The sequence below is a fragment of the Rissa tridactyla genome, chromosome 1 (genome assembly GCF_028500815.1).
Source record: "Rissa tridactyla isolate bRisTri1 chromosome 1, bRisTri1.patW.cur.20221130, whole genome shotgun sequence".
Lineage (NCBI taxonomy): Eukaryota > Metazoa > Chordata > Aves > Charadriiformes > Laridae > Rissa > Rissa tridactyla.
In genome coordinates, this window is record NC_071466.1 from 28461733 (window position 1) to 28485995 (window position 24263).

General features: G+C 34.7%; 1 protein-coding gene across 9 annotated transcripts in view; it reads left to right on the forward strand.

Moving 5' to 3' along the window:
* Nucleotides 1-24263, forward strand: part of NBEA (neurobeachin) — a 511894-nt gene that overhangs the window by 90598 nt on the left and 397033 nt on the right. For all 9 annotated transcript variants that reach the window (XM_054223413.1, XM_054223357.1, XM_054223366.1 and 6 more), the window contains exons 3-6: nt 4991-5091; nt 5343-5438; nt 9619-9740; nt 17388-17514. In XM_054223413.1, the coding sequence (XP_054079388.1) occupies nt 4991-5091; nt 5343-5438; nt 9619-9740; nt 17388-17514 (446 nt within the window). The remainder of the gene's footprint in view (nt 1-4990; nt 5092-5342; nt 5439-9618; nt 9741-17387; nt 17515-24263) is intronic.

Here is a 24263-nt window from a genome sequence, read left to right on the forward strand (position 1 = left end):
ACATTAAATGTAAGATATTAGTTGATGAAAACAAACATTTATATCTTGAAGTTTTTCAGGGTTTCACTCAAGGAAACAATGTGCTTACATCAGTAATCATACCAATAAAATTTGTCCAAATCGAGCTCCCCTAAATAGTACTTCTGTATGTGGCATATATATCTGTAATGGTGTCCCCATTAGAGAGAATTTTTAAAAATGCTTAGCTAATTGTAGAAGTCAGAAATCAAGAGTGTAGGATCTGGCTTCCAGGAGCATTTGGGAATTGAAAAATCACTCTGAATTTACAACTATTAATATAAGTCAGGGGTAGTACATTAATAAAAAAGGCAGTGGAGCCTCTTCCCCGTTAATCTTTTTCTGAGAGTGGTCACACAGTACTTCAGAAAGAGACCTTCTGCAGAAAAAAACATCAGTAAGCTTGCTCTTCTCTATACTTACACAGATGAAAAGAGCACATATTTAATTTAAAATCAAACCTGAAGATTGGAATTCTGATGGCCTTTTAGCTCTACAGTGTGTGTCATATTGTGTGAGTAGTCTTCTATATATTATGAGCAGGAATTTAATAGAGTCACGCTTTGTAGGGTCTTTCTCTGATAACTGTAAATAGATGCGAATGTGGGGGTTTTGAGAATTTTTCTGACAGACATGGAAGCAACCGAATTCGTCATTTTGCTTTTATGTCTTGATTTCTGCAAGGACTTCAGCACCCTTTTATAAATGACAATGCTGTTGGTAATAAGTCAGAAGTAATAAATATGGTCATGTCATAACTATTTCAATGGTAGGCATTTGATGGCAAAATCAGTGACAATTAATGCAGTATCTGTGTTGCCTAATCTGCTATGCAGATGTTGAAGCCATAATTGACACCAGATGTATGTAGAACTACTTTGCTACAAACTTTCCAAACCCAGAGAATAAAGTAAGAAATTTTGTGGCAAAATGATTTTTAACATTCAGGGAGGGTGTTTTGAACAAGAGCGTGTTAGTGCTTACTCCTAGGAAGTTAGTACCACTTTTTTTGCAAAACAGTTGCTAGTGCTCTGTCAACCCAATATTTTGCAATTGGCTTTTACCATCTTTAAAGGGTACAGGTATTCCATTTTTTTATTTGTTTGTTTTGGGACTTGTTTTGTTTGTTTTTAGGTCCTCTCACTGGTTCCTTTGTGAAATGCTGTGATTAGACCTAGATAAGGTTTAAATAGACAAGACAGGCATAATATCTGTTTTATGTTCTGACAGCACGCTTGCAGGACCGGTCTGAGTCTGAAGCCACTCTTCTCTGGTTTTATGAAAGTAAGACAACAGCAAATAAAGACATACACAATCTTTTGCAGTGAGAAGAACTTGTCTGTCTGTTTAAAGGAATACTATCTTATTCGTGAGGCTTCTCAGCACTTTATATCACTTTTTGAGATTTTGCAGATTCAATCTTAATCACCTTGAAAGTCTCAACTGCAATCCAAATGGGATCATTACCACTTGTATTCCAGTTTACTTTCCAGAAGCATCACCTGTGAGGAGTCATCTTTGTACTGTGATAATCTTTTATACAAAGATAGGGCATGGTCAGACATTTTATCAGTGCTTAAGGGGAAAAGATTTCTATAATACTTGCATAGGCAATTGGCACTTTTTTTTTTTTTTTTAAACAGCTGCACAGGATCGTCCTTGAGGAGTTCACTTTAGAGTTCTCTATTTGCAGGTGATGAGTAGTGAAGCAGATCATCTGCTCTGAGAGGCTCTTTGTGATAGTGCATCTGTAGTACCTTCAGAGAAGTCTGAATGGTGGATGAGAAAGTAGCCTAAACTCCTGCAGAGCGGATATGTCTCCCTTGAGCCCTGTTTTATTTCCCATAGTTCTGTTGTGATGCTGTAGGTAATTGTTCTAAATTTGCTGGAACTCAATTCTTAAGCACTGAAACAGTTCCTAGTTTTTAAGCAAAAGTGGTAGGTTGTGACTGCTGTCATTAATGGGCTGTTAACAAGCATTTCTCTTCCAAGTGGTTCCATAAGAAAAACTGCAAAATTATCACATTCTCTACTGCCAATCTGTAGAAATTAATTTATTTCACCAACAGAGTTAAAATTCACAATTTCATGTCTGTCTGTTATCAAAAGGTTAAGGAGGCCTGAGGGTAGTTTTCCAAAGTTACATTTCCAATGCTCTTTAATATGTCTTCTAAAGTTAATGCGTACCATTCATTTTGATATATGCTCATTGTTACTTGACAGACAGGCAGGCTCTTTTACCATTGTATTTTCATATTAAATGACTGAAGTAAGCATTCCTTCAAGCTTTCTGGTTAATTTGTAGATCATATACAAACTGATTGGTATGAAAGCAGTCAGAAGGTGCCATTAACAGAAATAAAATCTGCTGCATTCAGTGCATTTTAGAAATGCATTAAAAATGAGAAATGGTGCCTGTTTTCTCCTTCTGGATTTAGTATTATTTTACACAATCTTGTTTCTGAAATGAGATCATAGATACCAGTTATGGATGTGATCTTATTTAATATTTAAAAAAAAAGAAGTAAACATGAAAAAAAAATCCAATTGTGGTATGATTTCTGACCTTTGTCTGTTTATAGATGAGTGGATCATTAGGGTTTATAAACCAGATGTGGACTGACTCTTTTATATGAGATTTCTAATAAGTATGAATAAAGTTACGTAATGGAGCACAGTTCTTTTTAAGTCTTGTTATATATTGAAACAAGAAACAAACCTTCTTTAGAGGTGTTTACAGCAATATTTTTAATTAGCATTAAGTGCTTCGACTTCTGCAGATGTTCTTTGCTTTATGTTTACTTGTTACCTCCTGGGCTTCAATCTTTCAGGTCTTTGTTTTACCTAGAGTTAAGTTTTTAGGGAATTTATTTCTCTCCATCAATGTTTTATTCATTATTTATAAATATGTATTTCTAATGCCTGTAGGTTATCAACATCATCAGTAGAAATAAGAAATTTTCTGTGCCATGAGGTAGTACAGGGCTACAACAATGAAACAAAGCAGCACATGTTCGGTGATTTTAAAAACCTGACGATCATATCTGAGTTTGACTGTATTAGTTTACACTTTTGCATTTATGGTAGAAGATTTTTTTTTTTAATGATGTTCTGATTATCACCAAACAACATTTCTTCTACGCAACAATTTTTCTCTGTAAAGGAAGCAAAATTTTAAGTAGCTTGATGACTACAAAATACGACTTGGGAAATTCTCAGCCAAAGATTAGTATTCCCTTGTGCTGATTTCCCTTTCTGAGTTTTCAGCGTGTTACTGACCTAAAATTCTGATCACGTAGAATACGTGCAATCACTGCCAGGTTCACGTTGCAGGCTGGAGACTGTACAGTGAAGGTGGCAGATGCTTGTAGGTACTAGAGGAGGAGCCGAGTCATAGAATTCACCATTGTAAGAAACAAGGTATTTTAGTTTTCTTGGCTTTATTATTGCTTTCCCTTAAGAAATTCTGTCACAAATATAATGTGGCACTAATTTTAAAGGGAAGATTAAATAAACTCTTCCTTTAAAGAACTGGGGGGGTAAACAATTCTATTCTTGAACATTAGGAATATATTCAGATCTTACGGTGAAAATGTCTGCAAATTACAGTGTTTTTGTTTTGCCTTTCCTGACATGCAGTTTCACTCATGGAAAAACTTACTATGTCTCCTGTAAATGAAATGATATTTCATTCTTTGCACATGCCTTTTGCTTACTGAGGACCAGAGGCTGGTTTCATGGTGGAACAAGTTAAATAGGTATTGATGGTTTTACTCAAAAACACATACGTAGGTATTTGCAGAGAGAAAATTTTTTTTTAAAACAAAATATCAATGTGAAATGTCCTTGAGAAGGATGAATGCTTTTTAAGAATACTCTTCGTCAGGCCCTGTAAGAATCATCCTTTCACTAATGAACAAGGAGAGCCTGTAGTCCTGGAAATAAGATATTAGCTTATTCATGTCTTCTACGAATTTTATGGGGGGATTTTTGTGATTGTTCAGCAGACTGAAAAAGTTTGTTAATGCCTATTCTGTTGTGTCATAGCTTTTTTGTTTTGGAAACTCTGTACTTCTCTACTTGATCTCTGAATTAAATTTCTTATGCCACATCTCTGAAGATAAGCAAATTGTTTTTCCTCCTGCTAGAGGAAGTAGTAATTCTTAGTGCATTTTATTCCAGAAGAAAGTGTGCAGTATAAGGCGACGTTCAGCATCCCACGGGCTAACAAATCCTTAAAATGAAATTCTGTGTTTTAAAATAAAGGTCCAAGCACTAGCAGTTATTTTAAACCTGATATTCTCTGAAAGGCAGGCTATGTAATGCTATTACTTTAAATGTTTATAGGTTTCGAGATGTTTTAATGAAAGCTGTATTACATAAATTTGTCAGCATTTCTGATCACTTCTTTTTATTATGGTCTTTTATTGTTTTCTCACTATGATTTTTTTTTTAGGTTTTTTGGTGTGTTTTTGTTTGCTTCTTTGTTTTTCCTGGCCTTTCATTCTGGTACAAGTTGGAAGCATTATCACTGTAGCAAAACCATACAAATTCTCAGTATTATGTACCGTGCTTAAGTTAAAGAAAAATGCCAAGCATCTTTTAGGTCAGAAATTTTTGAAAAATACTAACATCAGAGGAATGAAGAAACCCTTATGCAAAAAGTATGTAACAGAAAGGAGAAACAGAAGTTCATAATGTGTGATGAATGTTATGAAATAGGAAGAATTAATTATTCATAAATTTAATAGATAGTTTGTTCAAAGTCTGATGCAAAATCTAAAACTGCATATGTAATTTCTTTTTAATTACTAAAATAGTGAGAATATTAAATCCTTTGTAAAATATTTAAGGCAACCAATAAGTTTGGTTTTTAGAATTTGTAAATACACTTTTAAAGGTATTAACTTTTCAGCTTTTTTGTCAAAACAATGAAATTCAGAGTTCAGAATAACTTTATTTTCCTTTGAAGATCTTCTAGTTGATATGTTGGGGGTTCTTGCCAGCTACAGCATCACTGTCAAAGAGTTGAAGCTTTTGTTCAGCATGCTTCGAGGCGAAAATGGAATCTGGGTAAGCTGTGATCAGATAAAGCATTAAGTGTCATTCCATTAGAGCCTGAAGTTAACATAAATTGTCTCCTGGGACATATAAACTTGAATTTATTTTTTTTGTGTTGATTGAACATATATTTATGAAGTATTTTTGCTAACTACTTTAGAATTAATTTGCTGTGTTGTTTGAAAACTGTCCAGTTTCCGTTGTAGCCTAGAGAGTACGAAAATAGCTGTATTGACTTTTGTGCAATGTTCTTGTTTTCACAGCCAAGACATGCGGTTAAACTATTATCAGTCCTTAATCAGATGCCACAGAGACACGGGCCTGATACCTTTTTCAACTTCCCAGGCTGTAGTGCTGCAGTAAGTTTTCAACAAAAATACTACAACTTGAGAAACAAATAAATTGCTCCTCATTTGCATTTGCTTTCATTTGTTTTTGGAAATTATTGAAAAGGAAATGAGGGGAGAAGTACATGCTTGAGTAGCATAGACCTTGCCTTCCATAGATTTGCAAGGTAGCTGTAGTGTTGAGAAGTTGCACTTGTGAGGTTAGAATGTAAAATAGCAGATTTTTGTCTGTGGAAATGATCATAAAAGTGAAAACTGAAAATTCCAAAGAACAGTATTATTTTATTTGAATAATGTAATTGATATTATATAAATCAAGGCTTGAGGAAAATATAGGTATGAGCTTGTGCATGTCACCGCAACTTACAGTGACAGCTTAATCACAAATTTTATTATATCTTTTTCGTTTTGTATGAACTCCATCAGCTGTTTCCTTTCCCTCAAAGCGGTGATTTAAATGTGGTCTTCTTTTGGCTTTACATTTTGACATAACTTACAATGGTGAAATTGTATTCCTTTCTAAACCTTCTCAAATAGATATTCTCTCTTCCATTCACTGCATGTACATTCAGAAAAACCTACAAATGAATTAAAATACTGTATACAGATTTACAAATACATTATTAGGGCAGTAAACACAAATTCTTAAAAATGAGAAATCCAGATTTGAGGTTCAGTTCCATTCTGATATGGAATAGTATAAGCTCGTGGTAGAACTTGGAATCTTTAAAGGGGAAATAATCCTGGGATCTCTGTCTTTTCATGCTGGTGCATGAAGGCTGGTAGGAGCTTCACTTGGGCTATTCTACTTGTATTTCCTCAATAGCACTGGTGATAGTTTTTTTTTCAAACATAAACCACCACTTCCTTTTCTTTGTGAATACAGCTGTTGGTGTGGTAGATTGCGTCAGGGAAATAAACTGGCTGAAATCACTGTTTTTCACCTGGGTTATTTTTGGCTAGATCACTTCCCTGATCTTGTTTGATATTCAGCTGCACAAAACAGATGTGTCAGCAAAACACATGGGCCAGATTGTGTAACGAATTAATTACTGAGTTTGAAAGAGAGAGTTTCATTCGCTAGTGCTAAATTAAAACCACAGTTAACCTCTCCTAAAAGTACATGCAGTAGCAAGACAGCTGTTGCAGAATATGAATGTCTACAATGACACATACTGCTTTGACATTTGTGGGCTTCAGAGGCAAATGCTGCTGAAATGTCTCTCTTAAATTTAATTTTGTATTAGAGCTTCAAAAAACGTTTTGCAGGGAAAGAATTTCAAATATTCCTCCCTGTCCAAGGAGATGCATCAGTTATTGGAAATCATATTTAAAATTAAGTTCTCCGTACTGACAGTTTTACAGGGGCATAAAGTTTCTTGATTGAAATGAACAATAGGCATTGAAAGAAAGAAAAGAAGAGAAGGCTCTGAGGAGACTTTATAGCAGCCTTCCAGTACTTAAAGGGGGCTTACAGAAAAGGTGGAGAGGGACTCTTTGTCAGGGAGTGCTGCAATAGGATGAGGGGTAACGGTTTTAAACTGAAAGAGGGGAAATTTAGATTAGATATTAGGAAGAAATTCTTTACTCTGAGGGTTGTGAGACACTGGCACAGGTTGCCCAGAGGAGCTGTGGATGCCCCATCCCTGGAAGCGTTCAAGGCCAGGCTGGATGGGACTTTGAGCAGCCTGGTCTAGTGGGAGGTGTCCCTGCCCATGGCAGGGGGGGTTAGAACTAGATGATCTTTAAGGTCCCTTCCAACCTGAACCATTCTGTGATTCTATGATTTCTCTTTTCTGGGTTAGGATCTTATTTCACATACCACTCATCATTGACTGTGTACCTGTAAATCAAGAAATAGGAGTTTCAAATTTACATTTCTTGAGTAGTGCCCATTGGATTACACTATCAAATTCTGTAGAGAAGTCATCCTCTGAAGTGGACCAAGGGCGATTACTTATAAAATGACCCAAACAACACAGCACTTCATTAGAAGAAAGAGAAAGGATAGGACCTAGTTTACTAGCACTGAGTTCAGGTTTTCAGGTGTGATGCACAATGGACATCAGACAGAGACATCAGACAGGGAAACAGCGTAATGTTTACCTGGCATGATAAATATCACGTTGGTCCTCTTTAATGTTGTGTGCATGCTCCTTGTATGAGCAAGACTTCAGTGGTGGTATGAAAGAGCCAAGAGTCTACTGAAACAGTTTCCCGATCTACTGGTGAGATCTGCTTCACTACCCTGATTGAAGGGCTCTTCCCAGTACTGTGTTACATCTCTGCCAGTCTGTATAAGTAGAACATTAGTCACTCCATTAGGAGAACACCTTGTGGTGGTGGTAGTATTCCCAGGTGTTGTTCCTGTTTGTCATCAAGTAGCAATTTTCCTGTTTCAGAAGGGGAACTCTCTCTCAGGAGGCAGGAGTGATATTCCAAAGAAGTTCCTTGAAATATTTTGTACTGAGCAGTTAGTACCAGGCTAGTAGCAGAATTGGTGTTACTTCTTTTGTCTAGTCAAATACTAGCATGATCTGAGCACGTTGCTGTGTCTAATTACAAAATTTACTGTGAGTTCCCTATCATTCTTAATAACCTATTTCTCTGCTCTTAAAACCTTTTCAGCAATTGCCTTGCATATAAAAATAAGGAACAGTCAGCCCCACTCTGGACCATTTTTTTACGTACTTGACTACATTGGCATAGAATCTTAGCGTGGTTATTGTGACTCTATTGACAAAAGAATCATATTCGTTCTCATTTTAAGCAATAAAGGAGCTTGCTACAATTCTTTGTAGTCTTCTGTATGAATCAGGACAGTACAAGATTTGAGCAGTGCTGAAAAAGTATTTTCAACTGTGACTAATAAGTATCACACAGAATCACAGAAGGATTGAGGTTGAAAGGGGCCTCTGGAGGTCATCTCAGCCAACCTCCCTGTGCTGAATCAGGGCCACCTAGAGCAGGCTACCCAGGACCCATGTTCAGATGGCTTTTGAGCATCTCCAAGGGTGGAGATTCCACAAGCTTTCTGTGTAACCTGTGCCAGTGCTCAGTAGTATCAGTGGTAGCTTTGATAAGAACATAGTACCATCAGTGCAAGGACTAATTAACTAGGCTTCATTATTTTAAAGTGTAGTAAGAGCCTAAATTATCGTACTGAAGCTGAAAAATATCAATTAAATGCACTTAGAGATAACATGCTATAGTTATTTAGAAAATTATTTTCTTCTGTTTGGCATTTATATACAACTTATTGCAAGAAATAGTATCAAAGGCTATTATTCCTTAACTACCTTTGTGTAAGATATTCTATATTTTGTCTGATGGAGGAGAAAGAATGTATTGTAATGAGTGCATGCTACAGTAATCTAAATTATTACAAACATTTAGTTTCATAAATTTCCTAATTACTTAATTTTGTGTATAGTTATCCTACTGAGGGGGAAAAATGTTTTCTTTTAGCGGTATCATAGAAAAACTGATTTAGTAAATGACGTCAGAAGTTCAACTTCAAAGTTAGATCAGGTATTCAGGGTCTTGCCCAGGGATAAAGAGTTCTCTGAAACCTCTTTATCAGTGTCAGCCCAGAAAAATAAAATATTGAAAAATCAAATTTCTTTCCAGGCCATGCCTTAATATTAATTTTTTTGACTGAGAATGGGACTAAGATTTTCAGGCTCTTATCTTACTGTTTATAGGGGGAAAAAAAAAACCTTTCAGTGCTCTTAAATCTCAGAGAAAAAACTTTTTCATACTGTAGTTTTAACAGTGAATCTCTGTTGTACTATCTACTGAGGTTAATTTTATCTTAATGTTTAAGTCTATTGATGAGGTGAATACTTAATGAAACCTGAATTTATAGTTTAATTCCTGCAGAAGTAATTTTTCTCTTTTTTTTCCTCTTAATATTGCACATTCACTCATTTAATTTCCTGTCCTCTATTGGTAGAATTTATGTACTTAAAAATTAAAGTAGTTTAAATTACAGGAAAAACTAATGCATTTACTCAAATGCACTATTTGAAGGGGTTTTAATACTCTTTTTTAATATTTGAAAGTTAGATCAAATCTGATCTAGAATTACAGGATTTTAGAAAGGCATTCCCTTTAGCAATCTCCAAAAATTCATTTTTTGACTTGCTGTTTTCTTCTTTTTTTTTTTCTTTTTTTTTTTTCTCCCTCCCAGGCAATTGCATTGCCTCCTATTGCTAAGTGGCCTTATCAAAATGGATTTACTCTTAACACCTGGTTTCGTATGGATCCCCTAAACAATATCAATGTAGATAAGGATAAACCCTATCTCTATTGGTAAGTAACTTAGAATGCTGCAATTATGGTTTGTTTTGGCTTCCTAATAACTGTTAATCTTTCTCATTGATTTTAGTTTCTGACATGCTTTTTTCCCCCCCCCAAAATACCTGCAGATTTTAATGGCTGTTTACTGTATATAAACTCTTAAAAAAAGTCATCTGTCCTTTTTGCTTTGCAATTTATAAATCCATGGATGCAAGACATTATGCCTTCTGGATAAACTGTAAAATCTAATGCGGTGGTTTCTTTAGCAATTTTAAAATATATTATTTCTTAGAGCTGTAAACTGAGAATGTTTTCATATTTTCTGTTTGGTGTTTAAGATTGTCAGCTGATGTCAGTACTACAAAACAAATCCGTTGTACTCAGACCACACTGTTTGCACATTAGCTAGAGGTAATAGAAAGTAGTAGGTCTGTGAATATAAAACCAGCTTATTGATCACCTGTTCCCAAGAAGGGAAGCTTTATTTCCTAATAGATTAATTGCAGGAGAGACAATTTTAGTTTACTTAGGTTTGCTGCTGTGATTAAAATAGAAAGAGTTACATCCTTAATAAAGCCCTCTGATAATTAGAAATTATTATATAAAGGTAAGAATGTTTATTCTATTGGTAAATCATGCGAAAAAGTTTTTTCACTTCAGAAATTAATCATATATCTGCTCAAGTACAGTTGTCTTAGCTAAAGGAAAAAGCAATGAGGAAAATAAGGAATCTTGTGTTGTGTCAGGACATGTTGGTATTTTCTTCAGCACTCCATTCTTTGTGTGTGTATTTTCTATTTAGTATGCTTACTTTTTCTCATATTCTTAAAAACTGTGTATCAGCTGTGCAGACAGATGAGGACTGGACATAAGCAAGCTCTATCAAGTTTTTTCAGCTCAGGAACACAGGAGTAGCACGAAGAGGGAAGTTAACAAAAGTATCGTTTCTCACTTTGTAGTCATTCCAGGTAATCTAAAGAGCAGAAGTTTTTAGTAGTCAGCTGAGGAAAGGACCAGTACATGTGGTCTCAGAAAGGTACTTGTACTATCAATACATAAAAATCTTAGTGTGCATTTACTGGGAAAACCAAAATAATTCATATTTTTTACAGAAAAAATACCTGATTAAAAATAATTTAGGTTTATTCTGAAGAAAAAAATTAATACATTTTCTCTAAACTACCATCTGGGATAACGCTTTTCCATGTGCCCATTTTCTTCTAAGTGCTATAGTATTTTACCATGGCAATTTTTTCAAGCTATTGGCTGTAGGTGTGTTCATTAGTATGGTCTATATTTTATTTATTTTTTAGTCTGTCAAGGACAAGAACAAATGCAATTATAGGATTGAACAAGCATACAGGAATTTAACAGGATCATTTGTTTCTCAGACAGAATGTATGTTTCAGGATTGGCAGCTTTAGGTGGTTTGAGAATTAGTTGCTGCCTCAGAGCAGGAAAAGCATATTAAAAGTTGCACAGCCCGTGATGTATGCTGCTTTTCTTAGGGTTGGTAGTGTAGAAAGACCTTTAGTCTGGGTGATGAATATGATTTCCTCCGATTCCAATATAACGCAGAAGCAGCAATGGCATTAGGTTAGAATAACTTCAGGTGTTTGATTATTTATTTTTTAATACATATTTTTTGCCATGATGTAGTTCTGATGTTTATTATGATTTGATTACAACTCTTTCTGAATTCTAAGATTTTTGAGCATGCTTTTTAGCATATTTTTTGCACTGAAATACTTTGAAATCCTCCATCTTTCAAGCTTTCCCGAATATTTTTGTATACTTCATATTTGTCTGTGTCAGAAGGAATTTACTTTTATTTCCATTTTTAAGTATATTGGTTTAGACCTTTTCTCCAAAAATATAGCCTATATTCACTTTGATACAAAGAATTAATAGCTTAAAATAATTGCCACATCTACTCAAACAGATGTCTTTAATAAACAGATTTTTCCTGTATTAGAGTGTTTGTTTTTGAAAAAGTCAATGAGTAAACCCCACAAAGCTGCCCTTTGAGTTATCAAAGAAAACTGAATTTTTTCCTTCAAAAGAATTCTAGGTCTAACCTTAACATTATATGCTAAATATTTTTTTTTTAACACACCTCTTATTAGCAACAACCATAACATTTCCATGTTTGCTTAAAAAATGTCCACTGACAGTATGATTTTAAGTTATAATAAGTAACTTTAATATAATATCTATTTATTAGATTGATTAAAGAGTCTAGCAGCGTAAGAAAGCATGTTTTTTTCTACGAGTTTATCTTTCCCCATGGTTGATGTGTGCTTTTCTTTGTTTTTATGTTTTCATAACGCAGAACATACCAAAATAATGTTGTCTTTATTTTGTTGCTGCAGTTTGAAAACTTGGGTAGAAAGTATAGCCCCAAAACATACAGAGTTTCAGCTCTCTTACTGTAGCACATAAAGAATAACCTCTCTAGTAAGCATAGGTGTTTTGCTGCATGCACAGACTCTTCAAGTAATCTTTGGACATATCTGTGATGAATAAATGACTTGTTATCTCACACACACGCACACTTGCATACACAAATCTTTAATTATAGTTCAGTGTTTCACTTTCTTATGTTGCCTCTTGTTGTGGACTATATGTAAAAGGATAGTATATGAGTCACAGAAAGAAGTCAGTCTTACAGAAATAAAATGACAAAATTGAGTCTGTGTAAATGTAATGTGTGTGTAATACACATAAGAGAAACTGAATGTACCAACCTCAGAAGGAAATAAGGAACAATGCAAATACTTGTCATTTTTATATAGTGGCTTAAACCAACCCATAAGTAATAATTAAAAAGAGGAAAAATATTCAAACTAAATCATTCATCTAAACTTCTTTGTGCAGATTTTAGACTTTGCCACATGAAAGTGAGTCAAACACAACCACCGCCAAGAGGAAGAGATCAAAGCAAAGATTTGTTTTCTTTCAGTGTGCTTTTTGGACACGTAATACCTTTTTTCTGTTTAACTCAGTGAAAAATGTGTTATATAAATTAACTCTTTCTTCATAGTTTCTTCTTAAAAGTCATCTGTCTTTTAAATAATCTTTATTTTAAAAGCCATAACTTAGTAGCGTGCACAACTTCAAAGAGGACTCTGATTTGAAGCAGAAGTACTGAAAGCAACGTCAGCTAGAACAGGTTCCTCGGGACCTTCTCCAGTCAGGTTTTTGAATATCTTCACAAGTGGAGACCTCACAACCTTACTGGGAAACCTGTAACAGTCTTTGACCACACTCACAATGAAAAAGTTTATCAGTTTCAATTTGTGTCCATTGAGTCTTGTCCTTTCAGTGGATGTCACTGAGAAGTCTCTAGCTCAGTCTTCTTTACTCCCCACCCATCAGGTATTGATACATGCCTTCTCTTCTCCAGGCTAAACAATCCCATATCTCAGCCTCTTCTCATGTGTCAGAGGCTTTGATCATTCAGTCATCTTTGTGGCCCTTTGCTGGACTCTCTCTGGTATGTCCACGTCTCTCTTGTATTGTGCAGCCCAGAACTGGACAGAATACTCCAGGTGTGGTCTCTGCAGTGTTGAGGACAGGGGAAGGATCACCTCCCTCAACCTGCTGGTGTCATGGTTTGGGCTAGGCTGGCCACTAAATGAATGATAGTTGTTCTCTTTAACCTCTCTCTGCCTTCCCTGAAGAGAAAGGAAAGAGAATAAGAGAAATAGAGAGTTATGGGTTGAAAAGAACTGCTGTAATGAAATATTAATAATAAAAAGATAATAATGTTATATATTTCATAATTGTTGTTTTTTGCCCTTAAAACATCTGAGTGCTTCCACAACTATTTAATGAAAGAATGGCTAAAACTTCTGAAAGAACATTCTAAATTTTATTTTTACTGATGTAGAGACAAGAAAAAACAAAACAAAGAAAAAAACAAAAAAAAGCCCCCCAAAAAAAGCAAAAAAAAAAGCAAAAAAAAACCCAACAAAAAAAAACCCCAAAACCACAAAGCAAGCTGTCTAGACTTTTCAGTCTTTCTCTAGAGCTAATAATAATAGATATAATGCAGAACAGTTGCAAAAGCACATAATGGAACTCCAAAGTTAGTCGAAAAGAAAGGTGTTTTTTTCTTTCTTCAGGCAAGAATGAATTAATATCTTCTCAATCTCAGCACTATGATCATATGTTAAATTGCTCGTAAAATCCTAAGCTAAAGAAACTGGAATCACTAAACAGTTTCACCACTGGATGGAAGAATGCTTGCCTGCTATTGAATTGTAATAACATCCAGTAGCTGCTTTGAGAAACTGGCTGAAATGAAACATAACTATATGGGGTTTATGAACAATCTGTAGTAAAATTGTATACCAGCTGCTATGGGAGGTTGTTAAAGGCTTATAAAAGCATATGGGTGTTGATAGTACTGCTTTTGTTGTCTCTGTGCATTTCATCTTTGGATGTGGCAAGTTCTGCATGTGTAGGTAACTGGTGAGAGAATTTCTGTGCAGTATCCTAGAGACCAGTCCTAGCCTACTTTACCTTTGGCAAGAAATAAAATGTGAAGACTAACATAATCTGTATATTATAATGTTGAGGTAAAGAGAGAACATATCTGAGTTCTCAGTTTATCAGCTGCCGTTGTATTAAAATGCTAATTCATTTGGGCAAAAAAGTAAAATCTTGGTTAAGCTTCATGTTTAGAAAATCATTCATTCTATTCCAAAAGAAGATTCCTGCTAAGAAATGAACTATTTTTTCATTATTTCATTGCTTTCTTGTCTTCATATGCTGAACTCCAGCAAGTTACACATCTAAGGACAGTTCAGTGCCTAAAATTTCAGGAATGATCTGGTTTGACCATAATGGTGACAAAATCAACCCTGTGGGGGTTAGGAAAGGGAAAAATTTTGAAAGTGTAGATATTTCTTCAAGAGCCATTCTTTTTTACAGAGTATTTCCAGTGTATAACAAAATGCTTCCTAGCTCCTGTTCAAAGTAGTAGGATGCATTTTACACAATTTAAATAGTGTTTTAGCAGGTAAAAATGTGATGGTATTTAGAATGATTGATTGTTGGTAATTTAAAAAAAAAACCAAACATTTGACATCTCTAATCAAATAACGCTACAGCATATGTCAGAACATAGTCAATCTATGTATTTTTTTTTTATATCCTTCAAATTGAGATTCTGTTATAGCCAAAACCATTTTAGCTTGTAGAGATGGCTTTTGTTGCTGAGAAACAAATATGACATTGTGAGAGATGCAACTACCTGGTGAAAAGTTCTTTGAGTGGCGTAAACCCCCAAGGAGGTAAATCAGAGTCTCAAACTAGCCCACAGCACATTCAGTTGTGCTTATTGTAATAGCCTTATTTTAAGGTTTTTAACCTTCATGTTATTGTACAAAATTCGGTACTGTGGTTGTGCGGGTTATTTGAGTATATAAGTAATGCAGGTTATATACTTGTATGAGTAACGTTCTCCCATGAGGCTATTCACTGTTCCTTTTGTTGCGGGGTATAGCTGCCTATGAGATCATTGTGGAAGCCAAATCATTGAAATGATCTGTGTTAAAAATAGCCTTCAAAAGATATGGAAGGATGGCAGTGTTATAAATTGTCTTCACTGTTGAGGTCAGTGGTGATGAACAGTATGTAAATTTTCTCTTCATTCTTAGATTGTATCTTAGGTTTATTTAGAGAGGATTTTTTTAGCTTTGTAAGAGTGCCCTTTTTTTTTTTGCAAGGAGGGTTGCGTGGAAGCCTGTACAAAGGGCTGTGGCAGGGAATAATGCTCCTTTCCAGCACAGCAGCTTGAGGGGAGAGAAAATTGTGTACGATGTATAGAGGCAGATGGAAGAATGAACAAACCACAGCCTAAATTTGAGAAAATAGAGCTTCTGAAGCACCTTAACAGGTTGCTAAAGGGAAAGAGCAAACCAAGCCATGCCTCAAGACCAAGAGAACCACTTTGATGACCAGAGATCATGAAGGTAGTATTCTGCAACTCAGAAGATGACTGAAATCAAGGCTGGATATAAGGACTTCTGTGCTAGGTCCCATTGAGACGGAGAAGAGTCATCTATGGATGTTATTACTCCTGTTTAGCCTGGTCACTCTGATCTTCACATTTAATAGAATATTCTAATTAATCATAACAAAAGTGGTTTAACAATTAAGCACTTTAAATTTTTTGAAATTTAAAAATTCCCTCATAGGAGAAGAACATCTAAGCTCTGGCCACCTCAGGGTCTAGTCACATCACCCATCTTGTAAGGTGTTTCTTTTTTTCAGAACATCATGGTTTATCCGCTATATTTTTGACAATGAGGAAAGAGAAAAATCTGATTCTCTCCTTCATTAATGTACAGATTTAACTGTAAGTTTCAGAAGATGGAATTAGGTCTATAGCTATAGAATTTTTCTGCACGTTAAGATTGTATTTATGTAGTTGGGTGGATGAAAGATGTAGAATTTCAGCAGCAAGTAAGATGAAATCTGAACTTGGTATTTGCATGTGCCTTTCACCTCTTAATCCTACTATGAAAAACCTAGTAAAAGTGTTTGATGAAAATGTTACAACAATGAAACCATTTAAAACATCATTATGTAAAAATGAAATTATTTTATGTCACCAACATTAAGGAAATGAGGAAGTGTTAATTAGTGAGCTACAGGAGTATATACAAATGTTCAAAATTGGTCATGTTTTCTTTTCTTATACTTGAAAAGTTGCTTTTCAGAAGTTATCTATTAAGTTCACCACTTAGACCTTTTATTTCAGCCATTGGTTATTTTTATAACCTGATTGGTAATGAGTTTAAAAAAAATATAGGCTAAAAGCTGTATAAATTGTACTCCATATTAATGATAGCAGGGTTTTCTTTATTGTACTTAGCTTTTCAGAAGGGAATAAGACTTAGCTGTAGATATGGACTTACCTTTTTAAAAATGCGCTGTGTAATGCCATTCATGAATTTCCACCAGCTGTCTTTGCAAAATGTCTTTTAAGAAGTCCAAAATTTCTCTTTACAATTCTTTTGTTTTCAAATATAATTAGAGAAATGTCTGAGCTTTCTGCATTATCTTTCTATACGATATTTGTCACGGGAAAGCTGGAAACCCTTACTAAACTTACTTAAATTAAAATTGCAGTCTTTTATCAATTTGACAAATGAAAATAAATCCACAACTCGGATGGTTAAAGCTTCATAGATCATTAGCATAACTAAATCATAAGTCTTGAAAAAGAGCTAATTCTTGTGTGTAGTAATTACCTTGAATCCAAATTGGTTTGTCATACCGGCTGCATTGTTCTCCCAACCCCATAAAATTACAAGGCATCTCGCATTTGTTCTGTGATTGATTTTTCTTTACAACTTAAATCAGATGTGTTATTTTAAATGACGATGAATTAGGAAACTGAGGGAAAAACCTGACAGATAAAATATTTACCATCTTGGATGTTTGTAAAGAAAAAAAAAAAACACTGATTTTTGGAACGTAGCCTAGAATCAAGTTAGTGATGACGGTTAGTAGCTCTTCCCAAAGAAATGCTGTGGAGACTAATTTCTTTTCTTTGTCAAGGCAATTTAAAGTAATATTTGGACCTTGTTTTGTTATACAGTAATTCCTCTTTTTCTAATTTCATTAATAATTCTTTTTTTTCAGTTTCCGCACTAGCAAAGGTGTTGGGTATTCTGCTCATTTTGTTGGCAACTGCTTAATAGTTACATCATTGAAGTCAAAAGGCAAAGGTTTCCAGCACTGTGTGAAGTATGACTTTCAGCCACGCAAGGTAAGCAAAGTGGTATTCACAATAAAGAATAACAACAAAAAAGTTGCAAAGTATGTCCTGAAAGAAGTGCTAAAATCCCTTTAGTGCCATAATGTTACTAATAATCTATAATTGCTTATTTATAAGTAGCTTCTCTGATGGCCATGCAAAGTTTTAGGTCAGTTACAGACCAGAATCAATTCAAGAAAAATGTAATAATTTATAAGTAACATTTCTATGGAATCAACTTGTTTTTAAAAATACTGCTTAATTAGCTTCAGATAGAGAAGAATTTTCAGTATTTGTAAAATGATTGTATTTTCTTTTTAAAAGGTCATCATTCTATTTCTGAACATTCAGTACTTGGTAACTTCGGTGCCTGGAACAATTTTGCTGGCAATGCTACAGTTTCCTTATCTGTTACTGGGAGATATAAGGCTCTGAACTTTCTTCTGTGTCAGTGGTGTTTTGGGATTTCTCATTTTTCATAGTAAATCTTGATTATTTTTCTAGATCATATTAATGTTCATTTCTACTGTATGTCTAGTAGTCCTAGGAGAACAATGATTCTGCTGGCTTCAATATTTCAGTTAGTTGACTGAAGCATTGCCTTTTCTGTACAGCAAGCGTTATGTGTTTGTCATCGATAACAGCCTTGTATGTATTTTGCTGTGAAGCTCATTTCTGATTTTATGGCCTTAGAATTTGTAGATTGAATTTCAGTGCTTGTTTTGTTTTGAGAAACCAGTCTCTTAGGGAGGGAATGCCATCGTTCACTCATCAGCTTTATGTTCTACTATTTGTCTTGGTATGTGTTTGTTATTCAGAATCTCTGATTCTAATTCTATCATGTAGCTTTGAGGTTATTTGTGGTATTTTTTAAAACATAGTAATGTCTTTTTCTAGCATATTACTCAGGGGTGTATAAAGCCTTATAAAGACGTATCTGCTGAGTGTATTGAAATGAATCAATTCTGTTTTGCAAATTTTATTTAATTTTATAGTCAGAAAAGAGTTTTGATGGCAGTTCAGTTTTTTCTTCTAAAGTAGCACGTCTGATGCTACTGCTACTCAACAAATGGAATTGTTAACTTTTGGATTATATTATTGATAAACAAGCTTTTGGGACCTAGCTGATCATTTCTTTACTTGTCGATGAAGCAGCAGTCTTTCATATTTAAGCAAGAGACTCTTTTCATAATTTTTATTATGAATTACTAGTTTCTTTCATGCCACACCTGGAAAATTTTAGCTCTTGCGTTCCACTTAAAATAGTTAATTCTGAAATACTAGTACATGTATATCTCATTATATGAATATCAGTTTCAAATAATAATCTGCTGAAGTCCAAATATAACTTCCATGCCAGTTTTATATTTGTCAAAGTTCGTGCTTCATACTCTTTGGATCGTATGTCAGATTTAGAAAGTATTTGAAATAAATCTAGAATATGTTTGCAAGTGGTTTCATATGATACATTTTTTCAATTAATAAGTTGTGTATACATGTATGTGGGAAGGTACATAACACTAATGGAGGAAAGAAAACTTGTCAAATATAATTCCTGACTCTAACAAGTCAAAACACATCCTGTTTAACATGTAGATTCATTTTGTTCATGTTACTTGGGTATTACATTGGTTCCCCTGGGCAAGCGTTGAATGTGTAGATATGTATTAAATAAAAAAAGGTGTGCCCATTTACAAAGCAGCTTACTGTCCAAAGACTAGAGAAGTGTCATTTTTTGTCATCAGATATACTATTTTCCAGCCCTTCACTTCCAGAGATAGACACTTCAGCAATAGCTTTTGCCAGAAACATCATTCTCATCAAACTTCTGAATAATCTTTTTTTTTACATTTTTGTTGAATCACAGTAAAATTATATATTCAACCCACCTGGTCAAAAGCTTTCTGTAGGCAGATACTAAATTCATGTGAAGATCTTCCCACTGTTAACTATGTCATATGAAACCACTGACAGAATAATATGTAATCTTAATTTAAAACTTTAAGATGTGTTATGTGGTAAACTTAGGTTTTAATTAGTGCATTTTAACGTTGGAAAAGCAAGTATTTATAAAAATACATGGAGAAATTTGGTCATAATATCCCCAAATAGAAAACGTGGGTGTAGTATAATAGACTGACCTCTCAACAGAGCTATAAACTGGCTTTGGCAGTGTTGTGTTTAACATGTCTATACTGCTTTTTGGGACTCCAAAGTGAAATTTTTGTGTAGTAGTAACCCCCGGTAAATTTCACTCCCTTGACTTCCAGCCTTGGCCTCAATCCTTGTATAAGTATGAACAGGAGTGCGCTATAGTTGAGAGCAAACAGCTTTTTTTGGTGTTTCTAATCCTGAACACCTTTACTTAATTGTAGTATAGACTGAAATAAGTCACCCATTTGGAAATACATAGTGTGTGTGAAGCCTCATCTCTCTGATTGTACTGTGCTATGGAGTAGGAATATGGCTTACTCAGCAGTAAGTAGTTAAGCTTGAAAGATTTCAGCAGTATAAAAAAATTGACAGGCTGTTATCTGAAGTGTCTTTGAGTACTACCTAAGGAAGCTCTTGTTATAGCAGAAAGGCATGGTCTTGGTGCATTTTTGAGCAAATGATATAGGGAAGGGGACCGGAGGATGAACTTAAAAGAAAACTGTATTATTGACTTCAAAAATTTAAAAAAAAAAAAAAAAAGACTTTTTCAACTAAAAGTTGAAGAAAAATTGTGTGTGATATTATACAACTCGGTTTGGTTCATTGTGTAGTACTAAAATCCTGAAAACCATGTCCTCAGATACAGAACAGGAGAGAAATCAACAAAATGCCTGTACAGCATCAGCAAAGAACATTCACATAAGTGAGATATAGATAATAGGAGATAATGAGACATACATATATGCTTGCTTCTGCATATCTAAAAAAATAAGAGAAACTGGAATGTCTGTTTTAAATAAGGTTATTGACATAATAGAAGTATCAGAAGCTTTGTTGACTTGACTGTCAGTGGACACTCATTTCAAATTGTACTTACAGTTGCGAGTGAGAGTGGCGCAGGTCTTGCCAATAGAGGAGTGGTGCCCTGTGTTCAATTCTTAACCTAATCAGATAAATAAGTTTGTTGTAAAAATAAATGAGTTTCTGTGCACTGAAAATCAGTAACTGAGTAGGAAAACCATACTACTCAAATCAAATTGTTAGCCACATGATAAGGATGGTTATAGCATCTGTGATGAATTGGGGAAGATCAAAAAATAAAAAAGGAGGAGGAGCAGTTAAAAGATGGAGATGTTTGATAGTGCTAGTGATGTTGCTTAAATGCAAAGATACAAAAGGCTAAGAGCAGGTATACCATTAGTCCAAAAAAATCCAATAGGAAGTTTGAAAGCTCCTCACAGCGTACCTGAGCACAGATAAATAGCAAAGCAGAGACCATTTTAAGTAACAAGAAGTTCTTCAGAAAGCGGAAGTTGTATCAAAATGAAGAATACTTAGAAAAGTGTCAGTTATAGTAAATTATATGTAAAATAATAAGACAGTTCAGATTTTTTTTTCCAGTCCATAGGGGCAATTAGATGACTAAGACTTAATAGGAGCCCTTGAAGAATATAGTATCGTAACAAAAAAGCTAAATGAATTATTTGCATCATTGTTTACTACAAGATGAGTCGATGGGGCTGAGTCAGAGGAAGTGTCAGTAGAAAAGGCATAGAAATCAATATAAGAGATAGTAATTGATTACCAGGACCTTACAGTAAGCACCCCAAGTTTTTCAGGAGGACCTTTATTTTCCTGTCGATAAGAATGCATTATGGACTTAAATCAGTGGAGTTTGTCATCCTCTATTTTAGGAACTAGCTTTGAAAACCTGTGTTACTCATTTTATCTAGATTGATACTAGTGACAAATATGACACAAAGAGTAAACCATTTCTTAATACTTGAATACTTCCCTGGCTAAAGAGAAATTACAGTTTAAAATGTAAATTTAGTTAATTCAAGCGCAGGAGGCAAAAGAGCAAATATTTTACTGGATAAGTTATGATGATGAGCTGGGATAGACTGTGTGTGTGCATGTGTATTCAAGTAAAGAAGAGCTCAATGCTTTTTGTAGAGCTGGCCTTGTGGGTCAGAATAACAGACATAGGTAGTGCTCTGACACAGCAGCAATGCTAAAGATCAAAAAAAGCTGCATCAAAAAAAGAAGAAAGGAGACCTTAACTAAAGGAAGCTGCATGTGCATGAATGTTGGCTAACATGAGCACAAAAAGATTTTAAAAAGTAGATTATATAATTTTCCAAAGTTTGACATGGACACCAAAGCTCTCCCAAGATAGCATTGCCCATTTTAGTTCCTTATAGGCTCTGTAGACAGCTTTTCAACAAAAGTAATGAACTGTTTGTTTCCAAATGAATGAGTCATCTGTTAAGCTTAAGCTACAGAGAGGGACAGTCTTACAAACTGGCATGTTGTCAGAAATGCTCTTAAAGTGCTGTGAAAGAAAAATCACAGAAGATAAATGGATAAAACTTGGGGCTTATGATTGCGAGCTGATTTCTGCTACAAAAATATCAGAACTGTAAATATGAGTAAATAGGTATAAAAGGTTCAACTTTGAATAGTGGTTTTGCAAAGAATGCCTGCTGTTCAGATGAGGGTATTTAAAATCATCATCACTTAGTGGAGATTATTGGTAAATTAACCTTTGAAGGAAAGAGGACAAGGGAATTTTTCTTCTAAGAGATGGTGTGGAAGCTTTGGAAAAGAAGTGTTGATGAAAACAGGGCTCTAGTCATGCAGTTTGCACTTAGTTTCTGATTAGCATAGCTACCAGTTAAGCTTCTAGACTTTGAGTTATAAATATTTTGTTGAATTTATGATGGGTGTTCCTTTCTGAAATAGAATCTTCTGACAAATTGGGGGACAACGTTTCTTATCGAGTTGTGGGTTTGGTTTTCGATTAATTTTTTTTTGTGAGTCGGGGGAATGTCCCACAAAAAATACTTATTCATTGTTGCTTGGAAAAAAAAAATAAAATTAGAGTGGCCATACATGACTTCAGAAGCCAGAGCTGTAGCAGTACATCTTTAATCTAGTATTACCAAATAAATCCGTTTACTTGGACGGGCAAGAAGTGAGATACTCTTACATACTGCTGTATGATTAGTAGGGTTTTTCTCCCCACTTCTGTTAACTGTAGGTTTTAAGGGTGTGTGTGTGAAAATATCTTTTTAAAGACCTGGAAACAGATGTGGAAAAATACGTGTATTCTAATATATGTAGATATTATAGTTATGTAACAGAATACAGATCAATTTGAGGACTACTGCAATGATTATTGTCAAAATATATTTTGCTGCATGATTCATGCTTTTTTTATTTGTAATTCTGTGCTCTGTCTGATTTCAAAATCAATACATGAAAAATTTTTGCTTTTATTTTCTCTGATACAGAGAGCGAGATTGTTATATTGGTAGGCTCTGTATCTACGTAGCCCATCTCAGGGAGAGAGTCACCAAGTGACTTATTAAAATAATGTCCTGAGGGATGCAGAAGTTCTCTGCTTTGAAAAAATGAGACTTAGCTGTACATAAAAATTAAAAGATAATAATTGAAGCAGATACCAAGAAAGGGAAGACTAGTAAATTGTAAATTACTATTAAAAAATATTTAAATATGAAATGGTGTTTTCAAGGCAGATGAGATGACTTTTTCACAGAATCAATGATTGGAAAGGGACATGTTGAGACATTCTAGTCTCGCCTCCTGTTCAAAGAAGGGACACCTAGATCAGGTTGCTCTGGATGTTGTCCAGTCAGGTTTTGAATATTTCCAAGCAAGGAGACTCCACAGTTTCTCTGAGCAACCTGTGCTAGTGTTTGACCACCCTTACTCCTTACCTCCTTGCTACCACCCTTCTTACATATGTTTAAATGGAGTCTCTTGTATTTCAATTTGTGCCCATTGCCTCTTGTCCTGTCACTGGATACTAGTGAGAAGTCTCTGGCTCCGTCTTCTTTATCCCCTGCCCATTAAGTGCTTATACATATGGATAAGATCCCCCTGAGCCTTCTCTTCTCCAGACTAAACACACCCAGGTCTCAGCCTCTCATGTGTCAGAGGCTTCGATCACAATCATCTTTGTGGCCTTTTCTGGACTTTCTCCAGTATGTCCTTTTTTGTTTGGATTTTATATTTTTTGAAATAATAAAGACACCCGTTATAGTTAAGTACAAGTTGATTTGCAGACCTGAAAGATTAAATTTCCATTCCTAGTCTTAAATGAGTTTAAAGGTTTGGTTTAAAAGGAAACTTATGGTTTTCTTCTTGAACTTACTCATCATCACGGGCAAAATGATACCTGTTGAACCGATTATTAGAAAGATCACCATAGTTGTACTTGGAAGCAGTTTATCACGATGCTTTCTCAGTTTGATTATATAATGCATTTTTAAGGATATGACAGCTGTTAAAAAATTGGTGGAATGGTAAAGAACAGAGGAAGAAAAACATATGAAGCAATCAAGATAACATCTTAAACTGGGCCGTAAAATTTGCTGTTGTGAATTTTTTCCTTTCATTTAATAATTTGTAACAGATCTATGATGAAAAGCCAGAGATATGTGATATGAATTTGTTAAGGTAAGTGCACATAGAACTGTATTTCCCGTTAGAACTCAGTTGTGTTTTGTGTAACAGTGTATAGTTTTTAGATTAAATTACACTTTCAGGAATGGATGTGTGTTCAACTTTTTAATTGTATG